Source organism: Anastrepha obliqua, chromosome 3 (genome assembly GCF_027943255.1).
Source record: "Anastrepha obliqua isolate idAnaObli1 chromosome 3, idAnaObli1_1.0, whole genome shotgun sequence".
Classification (NCBI taxonomy): Eukaryota; Metazoa; Arthropoda; class Insecta; order Diptera; family Tephritidae; genus Anastrepha; species Anastrepha obliqua.
Genome location: NC_072894.1, coordinates 33,895,589 through 33,905,263, shown reverse-complemented (window position 1 = coordinate 33,905,263; position 9,675 = coordinate 33,895,589). Strand labels below are relative to the sequence as shown.

The following is a 9,675-nucleotide window of genomic DNA, read 5'->3' as shown; positions in this document are numbered from 1 at the left end:
AGCAGCAACACCATCACCACCATCAACAGCAACAGCAGCAGCACCAGTTGTCGGCTCATCTGCACACCACACATCCACTGTTCAAGCAATCACCGCCGAAGGTTGTGCTCCTGCCATCGCCTGCGACTCGCCTTTTCTCCCCGCACGCACACACCCATCCCACACGTTGTGAGACGGAGACACCTCCACCTTACGCTTCCAAAATAACCGCTATAACGGCTAACAACAGCATAAGCAGCAGTGCGGCCAGCAGCCCTAACAGCTTCTACAAGCACACGGCGACACATTTTCTTAACGTCGCCGACACAATGAAGATGTCAAAGCTGTCCAATCAGACGAACTCGCAGGATCCACAGGCGGTGAATTCGCGAATCTTTGTGGGCAATTTGAATACGTTCCAGTGTTCAAAGACAGACGTAGAACGAATGTTTCAGATCTATGGTCGGTTGGCGGGTAAGTCAAAGTGGAAATTTATTTCAATACGAATTGCATCCATCACTTGAAAATTAATGAGATTATTTTTATTTTTTAATTGCATATTTTCAGGTATATCAATGCATAAGGGCTATGCATTCGTGCAGTTTACGAATCCGTTTGATGCACGCAATGCTTGTCATGGCGAAGATGGACGTACGGTGCTGAGCCAAACTTTGGGTGAGTAGCGGAATGTCATTTTAGGGAGGCGCATAAAACGCGATTTGCAGACGATACAAAACCTTTAATGCCGGAAGTCATGCCATGATTCCTAAACATATTTACTCATAGCAAGGAGCGAATCGGAGAAGAGTCGGTTAAATTCACTCTTTAATAACAATAAAAATGTCAAAAAATACAACAAATGTCCAAATATTACGTCAGCAAATCAGCTAATTCTGTCAAATTCACTGAGAGCGGGATAGTAGTTCACGGATGTCGCCACCTGGTGTATGTGAAATGTATTTATACTTAAAAAAATTTGTTTAGGCCTTCAAAATAGGTAAAAATAGTTGACTTTACTTTATCACCCCCAGCACATTTTTGTCTTCTGAGCTTTCTTTCGGTTTTAGCTACAATTACTAATTTGAATGGAAAAAATCTGGAAGGATGGACAAGCGCTTCGAAACCACACGTAAGGTAGCATCATTGTGCAAAATAAGATCAGTTCCACGAGAATACCCCACTCACTGCGGCTTGTGAAGTGAGGTGATCGGCATTCACCCATCATGCGCTGATCGTTCAAAATAGTCCTAAGTGGTTGGAAACTATGCACAAGCTATTTCTGCGATTTGCTTATTATTTAAATGTACAGCCTCCAGAGAAAGTTTTTCGTACGATGTCCGAATATATCGTATCAATTGACTGGCCTGATCGATAATCCTTTTCATTTGAAATAAAATAATATATGTACGTTGCATCTTTTCCTAAATTATTCGAGCTAATTTTTGTTTTTGTCTTCGGCCCATGGCCTAATTTATCGGAGTATCAGTTCTTGCGATCAAAATCGGAGAAAGCATATTTTGACACTACTGTCGTTGTTGTAACTGAGAGTGAGATCCTAGGGGCAATTGAAGTTAACCACCATTGAGCAAGCAAGAAGCCTTCCAGATAGCTCTGACTATGTTTCCTTTCAACACTCTTGAGTAGCTTCCAGCTATCCATGTTATAAAAATAGGAGGAGGAGGATGGGCTGGAAAAAATACAAAAGTATCAGTGTCAACCTCACTTCACAAAAACGCTTCTCTCGTTACGCGCAGTCTACCATTAAAAACTGATAAAGCGAACGCTTCTGGGACAAGGTCCTATGGGAAAAAGCAAGAGAAGACCACCCAGGTAGAATCCGGAGATTTCCGCCTTGCTGTTGGATAACAGGCAGATGCTTATCCTAGCAAAACAACAGGTTCGGGGCAAGGGGTCATTTGAAGAAATTTCACATTTGGGCATTCAAAATTTCTCGGAACTCTTCCGGGAGCTAGATTACTATGCTCCATAGTTCTGCTTTGAATATAACTTTCCTATACGAGTCCCATAAAGAATTGAAAAAAAAGAGGTTGTCTGTAAAGTCGGTTTACTGACGATAGTTTAACGTGACAACGTCATAAGAAAATATTGATGTAATGGTTGCAATTTTCAAAACAAAATTTTAATTTTATTTGTTTGGTAGATATTTTGTATGGATATAGAGGAGGAGGTAAATGGAATTGCAATGGAATAGGTTAAGTTACATTTACACAAACGTGAAAAATGACGAAACATTTATCAAATTCATGAAAGATATCTTCAATTTCGATTGTGCATCAGACGTTAATAAGTCAACAACACTAAGAGGCACCATCATCGATTTGCCGTTTTCAAGACACTTTACACTCGAAACACTCCCTTTCATTTCCTACTTTTTCTATCATCGTCCTATTCTCAACAGAGAAATGGTTCATTACCATGCACAAAGGAAGAAGGCATATGCAAATACAAATATGTGAATTTATATACAAATGCGCATATACATACATATATACGCTCACTTAAGTAGGAGAGAGCAAGATGTCGAACGTTGCCGTTCGTTTGTTTTGTTTGCTTTGTCGTTCGTTCCGCGCTTTCGCTTGCAGTTCATTCAAGGTAACGACAAATGAGCAAGGTAACACTAATAAGCAAGGTAACGGCAAATGAGCAAGGTAACGACACATAAGACGTTATCACGTCAAAACCTTAAGAATCTCGAGCCAGTGTCAGTGACTAGCTACGCTGTGGGCTCAATACTAAATGATAAGGTTAGGAACGACATCCACTCTCAAGTGTTTTAGTTGAACGTAATAACAACTTCGCAAATAACTCATAACTAGAAAATCACGCAAATTAAAAATTAAATCACACAAATTAGAAATTAAAATCATATCATGCACTTGCCAATCCGTTCTGAAAATCCTATAGATTTTTTCCTTAATAGATTTTTTTCAATTTTCATCCAACTCTACTCTTTTTCCCGTGAATGGCTCATCCTTTTTAAATTCATTTAAATACATTTTTCTCATTGAATCCTTCTACTAGCACTATATTTAATTTTATTTACGATTTCCTTGTACCAAAGTTTCAACAACCTAACCTACTTAGTTTTAAAATAGGCGACCAATTGGCCGTCTAAAACTTTTACTGCTTAATCTGTTTCTTGTAACTGCCACTTTTAATGGCTTCACTGACTGCGAAAACAAGGTTTGCGTGGTATGTAGTGCACTTCGTTGCCATATTCCCCCTGTGCAGTCGTCTGACTGCTTGGCTGCCTGCACCAGTCGCTCATATACATATTTTCTTAACCTTCGATTTGTCGGCGGCGCGACTGTGGTCGTACTTTTTGCATTCACTTACTTTTAGAAATTCCTTTCAATACTTCCACCTACGTTACCACAGACTGCATATTGTACGAGTATTTATATAGAGCCATCCACAGCGTTCTTTGACTTCTCGGCGATCCTTTAGTGCAAATTTTTGTTTTATTTTTAAACTGCTGTTCATTCATTCAATCCTTTCAAGCCGCTGTTAAAACAACGATAATTTTCTCTTTCATTTCCGGAGTATTGGCCGCATAGCGGTTGCATAAAAATGTTCTAACAGCTACGCGAATTTTCTTTTCCAACTCACTCAAGCAAGCAAGTTGTCTGCTGTTAAATTTCTTGAAATGGTGTTTTAATACGAGAAGCGTTTGGGTATACCAATTATATATTTATGTACATTAGGGTGGTAAAAAAAAAATCACTTTTTTCCTTCTTGATGCTACCCGCCAGATTGGTTGTATGGCCAAAAAAATTGCATACCTATTTAAAATATTTCTTCTTTTATTTTACTTAAATAAAGAAAATGTATACTACTTTCAAATCGATGAATGCGTAAGCACGCGACAAAAAATTGCGTTTAGCGTAGTACACATAACAGAAGTGAAACTTTCAAGCCAGACAAAGGAAGAGGGAGAGACCCGAGAGAGAATGAGAGAGAGAGAGAAAAAAAGAATTTTTATCTAAATAAATTCACAACATTTGCAGAGAATGCGAAAAGACAAAATTTACAAAAAACGGAGAAGGGTCGACCGATGTAGGTAAACGCCGGGCACAAACCGTAGCAACAACGCGCACTACTCCAAGCGTTTATCACCCGCACAAACGCAGCGGTTCCAGGACCGCAGCAACGGCACAAATTACCGCAAGGCAATACCAATAAATCCGACGCCGGAATGGATAGCACTTTATTATATGCACAAGTACTAGCCAGGAAACGGAAATAAGCGCCAAAAAATAGGCACCAAAAAAAAAACGCCAAGAAATAGGGACCAAAATACGCCCTAAACAGTAGGCACCAAGGAAATATAATGCTAAAAAGTAGGCACCAAGAATGTATTTCCTACAAGTTTGCACCAACAAACAAGCGCCAAAAAGTAAGCAGCGTTACTTCCCACTAGAAATCAGCAGCCACAAGCAAAAACTCAGGAAAAATAGCCTAAAGTGTGTCCAAGATATATATAAGGTACAGCTCTCTCTCTCTCCTTTTCCTCTACGTTATATCTTTTTTCCCTCTCGCGGAACGAAAATGCCAAAAACGTTGCATGCATAATTTTGCACACTTTTATACTTTACTAAAAACCGGTTTTTTAAATTCGAGCACCATTATTTCAATATTGGGTAATTTGTATATTTCGTCAAAATTTTTCATATATTGAGTATTTTTGAATATACAAATGATTTTTTACAACAATAACTGCCCCTTTTTATACAATATTATTGAATTATTTTCTTCAGTCTTCAAACAACTTTTAATTAAACTATACAGCCGGTGAGTGGTGTTCGGAGAAATTCTCCACCTGCGTCCAATTGACTTTTTTCATGAGCTACAGTAGTTTATCTTACTCTGCCCTCGACATTCATGTTGCAATTTAGTTTCTTGTCGAGAATTACACCTAAATATAATATTTGGCGTTATCTCCTACTTCTAGCCTTACACCATTTAATTTTGACCTCACAAATTCTGAAATTTTGTATTTCCTCCAAAACAGCTCTAATTCTGTTTTCTGAAGATTCACAACTGAACCGCTATTTATAGCCCATTTAGACAGCTTATTACGAGCGGCACATGAGGCAACAACCATGTCGTCTGCACAAGCAATTACCTGTACTTTACAGCCCCGACTACCGAGCTTCAAAAGCAGATTGTTGACAACCAGTTTCCACGGTGAGGAGGAGAAAGAAAGCCTCGTTGAGGAGTTCCTCTCAAGACTGTGCGAGCGGTGCAAGAAGCACCAAATTTCGAAATTATTTTCCGACTAACTATGTACATACTAATTGTCTAGTTGACAATTAACTGCAACCTAACAAAGAGCCAAGAGTATTTTCTCTGGATAAGTATTAGTAAATGCACCTTCAATGCCTAGGTATGCTGCTTTAAGAAAGATTTCTCAATAGTACCCAAAAGTGGGCGCAAGGCAGTATTCGTTGACCTACCCTTAGTGTTTGTAAGTATGCTGAGCTGCCGAGAAGTTGCTTCTGTTCAAGCAACCTTTTGTGTGAAGATCGTTCAAACGATCGATTAGGGTTTGTAGAAGGAAGGATGATAAGCTCATTGGTCTAAAGTCCGTCGGAAAGATATGCGAAAACTATATTGGGTTTTCCCCACTTATCAGGGGTATATGACAGCGTGATAAATGACCAGAAGCTACGATATCACCGGATCAAGCATTCGCTGAAGCTCTACTGGAGCAATACCATCGGTATCAGGTGATTTATAAGGTCTGAAACTATTAACCGCCCACCGAGTCTTGGTTTCAGAAACGATAGCCAAACCTACATTCTTTCTGAATTCCGAATGGTAGTCACGCATCCAGCGGCGGCCGCTTCATAATAACTTTGTATTAATTAAAGACAGCTCGTTTTAAAATTTGGTTGGCTTGTTATTTTTTTTACAGCTGTGTTCTAATGAACCTTTTATCTTACCTATAATTTTATAGAAGATTCAAATAGCAACGATGCCGACCGCCCTAATGCACGTTCTTTGCATTTTGAAGGCGCTGAAGTATCTTTATTCCCCACCTGTCTGCCTATGCTTCGTTTGCTGAAAGCGAAAAACTGCTTTTGGCGTTTCTTTCACTCCATGTTTGATGACATCCGGAAGTAAGTGTTTTTTAAAGTTTTGTTTGGCGAAATTTTTCACTCAAAGGTTTATTAAAATTGTAGATTGAAGTTTGAACTATAATTTCTATCAATGGTTAGTGATATTAGTGGGTGTTGTTTACAGCTCGAGGATTCGAGCTGTAGTTAGGCTAAAAAGAAAGTATCGCTTACGAGGTGTGGCAATTAAGTTTAGAGAATTTGGATATAATTCGAGCAAATGCTGCATTCATAAGCTTACTTACACATGTTTGTATGTCTTCTATGCCATCTGTGCGCAGAGATCAATCTAAAAAAAGGAATTGGCTGGTTGCCATTTTGAGCGACAGTCAGGCTATACTCATAGCCAATCTTTGAGTTAAATTTCTCAATAGTCTAAAATTTATTAGCGGGGAGCAATCGCATTCGACCCATATGGGTATCTGAACATAAGCACAAATTCGGGAGCGGGGCAGCGGAAGCCAATAGGATCAGAAAGCGTCCTTGCCACAGAACAACATACCATCAGCGAAGAGCTCAGAGACGAAGAGCAAGGCTGGCACGTAAGGTGGTACCAAACTGTGAGGCTTCGCTAAGAAAGGAGGATGTAATCAGAGGAGAATTAAACATCTCGTAAAACTCGTACAGACTCAGTATGTTCGGGATATTGATCCAACGACTTCTGTGAACTATCTCCAGAAACACCACTACGCTTGCTTCCCGAATATGATGCCATAGTGGGAGGAAGATGTAAAGATCTCGGCCTGGTATGTCTGGCATATATGATAGTTACGTACGCTCAGCACAACCCAGCTCAATCTTAGATTTATTAATGAAACTGAGCTTGTAGGCAGTAGAGGGCGAAGGGAGAACGCCCATAGCATTACATTGATTACATTACATGGCTAGAAAGAAGGAACTTTTCTTCAGTTTCAGCCTTTCGAAAGCAGTTTTTTTTAGTGGTGTCATAAAAATAGCAGCGTACTGAGATACAATTTTTTGTGCAGTTTGGCAAAAGATTCTCGAAAATCTGATAGACATTGATAATTTAGTAATTTTTTTTGACATTCGTCTCATCTTTCATCGTAAGTATGTTCCTACTAGACAGACAGTGACTGGACAATTTCATGTGTTGTGATGTGTCTGGATCGCCTGAAGTTAAACACTTACCGTGTGCGGCCCGAACTCATCGAAGCCCACTTCTCATACATTGCGCATGAGTTTATGATGAAAAATCACGTTCCATAGTAACTGAACCCACCAATATCATTCCGTAGTGACTTAATCTTACGCCCGAAAACGAAGTGGCTCGCATTTTGAATTTTTGTCTGGATCTTTCTAGACCATATAAAGGCTGTTATTTATATCATCAGAAATTTTAAGCCCACATCTTCTATTTGCCGAGATACTGGCGTAAAGTGAGGTCAGGTTCTAATCGTCAGTCTTATTATATTCGCGTGACCATATTTCGGTTTTGGTGCCAGGTTTTGGCACATTATCTTTTCCAGCATGTGCTCTGCCTATTTTAGTGGTCTGCCTTTCGGTTATTACCATTAATTCCTCTTGATTTCGGATCCAGCTCTTCATATTTTCCCGAATCTCTCCAGATTTTTAAACTGCAGCTATACCTGGAAAGTTATAAAACAGTGCCTATTATCAGGAGTGTCAGATTGGTACTTCAACCATTTCCCCCACAGTGGGTTTCGCACACGTGGCATACTGTAGAGTGGTCGCTCACAAATAATTCAATAGCTTATGAATTTTTCCTTTATAGCAGCCCTTCACACACCTGTACTTTCGTCATTACCTCGCTATGGTCAATTAGCGACACAGAATCTTAAGTCCTTTTGCTCTCTACCGGATTAAACATCCTAAACGAAGATCGTTGTAACCTGTATAAAGTTGTAGGCACCCCTACTTATGCAATTTTTTCGTCAAGTAATATAGCGTCAGAGCCCAGAGATAGCGAGCAGAGAAGTGACAAATCAAAAGCGTCTATAATTTGGCGCAGAGTCTTGGACCATGACAGCATACCATAAGGCGGCTGTTTGAGTTTTTGAGGCGATGGAACGATGAGTTGTTAGGCCAACACGTTGGCGGCGAATTAGAAACCGCCATTAGATCACGACATGTGTTTACATTTAAAAACTTCACCTGTGAAAGTATTTGATGTGGTTCTTGTTGCTTGGTAAGCGTGAGAAAAATCAAGTATAAAGAAACCCTTGTCCACTCTTGAAAAAGGACTGACATGCAGTTTCATGCCTTAGCGTTGAATCTGCCGTGAAGTGTAAAAAATTGAAATTCAATAAAGAGGCCAGTATTTAAGTTCAAGCTAAAGTGATTTCCTCTTAAACTGGCTTAATTTTTTCCTTTTCTCGTATTGCAAAAAAAAAAAACAAAAAAAATCTTATCAATTGCTCTACGACCCTTTCGCAGCATATTTTGAAGCACTGCAGCACTTAAGCGACGCAGTAATGTGCACTTAATGAAATTTCACTACGTGAGAGCTGTTGTTTTTTTGTTGTTCCGTGATGGTGAAGGTAAGCAATTCATATCTGTGCATACACCGATTTCATTAGCGTTTAAAAACGTCATACATTTCCATTCACACATATGTATGTATGTGTATGTAAGTGTGTGTGCGGATATATGTACACAAGTAAGTAAGTGTAAAAGAGGCACGGCAAGGATATGGAAAAATCATGGAGTTGCATATGCGTATTTTTACCTTTGCGCTTGTAAGCGGACACGTATTTGTATTTGTATATGTATGTATGCTCGCCAGTGGCTGCGCGTGTAAGTGTTGCAATGAATGAATGCAGTCGGCTGGTTTGGTTACTAAGTGCGTTACTTCCTGCCAGCGCGCACTTTTACTTGGAGCACATCACTTGCACTTATACATGAATACACACATACATGCATATATGTGCGCCCCATGTGTAGAGGTGAAAATTTATTTTCAACAATGCAGAAAATATGCGATTTCAGTGAGAACATCTTAATGCACTTAACAGTAGCACACACAGACGTACGTATGTGTTGACATGCATCTGTATGTGTTTACTTTTGGTATGTAAGGAAGCATATTTTTTTCGTTCGCTTGCCACTGTATCATTGCTACTGCTCGGAGAGACATCTCACTCCCACGTTTCCCACCTTTCTCTGGCGGCAGTAACCACCTGTGGAAATTGAAAATTGGCACTGACATTGGCAGTGGAAGTGACAGTGGCAGTGGCGTTCTTAACTTGAAACTGAAAAACAGTAGCTCCGTGGACGTTTGGTTGAGTATTTTATGGAATTCAATTATGGCGGAAAAAAGCATACGAGGGTGGGTCAATAAGTCCTAGAAAGCTGGCAAATTAGGTCAATAAAAAAGTGAATTACGCTGGCAAATTTAAGACTACCTGCTTTCGATCCACCAACCACTTAGCGAGTGGTGGATAAAATAAAAACAATCTCTTGACTTCAAATTAGCATATTTTCGTTTTGACAAACTGTTATGCAATCTCATTACCTTTCAGCTTCCTGCTCCTCACCACATCTCACGCAAAAATTTGTTTGCAATTCCATTGCTTTT

The 9,675-nt window shown here is 39.5% G+C and overlaps 1 protein-coding gene across 1 annotated transcript in view; it reads left to right on the top strand.

Moving 5' to 3' along the window:
- The first annotated feature begins 308 nt into the window (after positions 1–308).
- Positions 309–9,675, top strand: part of LOC129242573 (putative mediator of RNA polymerase II transcription subunit 26) — a 63,028-nt gene continuing 53,661 nt past the window's right edge. Inside the window, exons 1-2 of the mRNA XM_054879299.1 lie at positions 309–453; positions 547–654. Coding sequence (XP_054735274.1) covers positions 309–453; positions 547–654 — 253 coding nt within the window. The remainder of the gene's footprint in view (positions 454–546; positions 655–9,675) is intronic.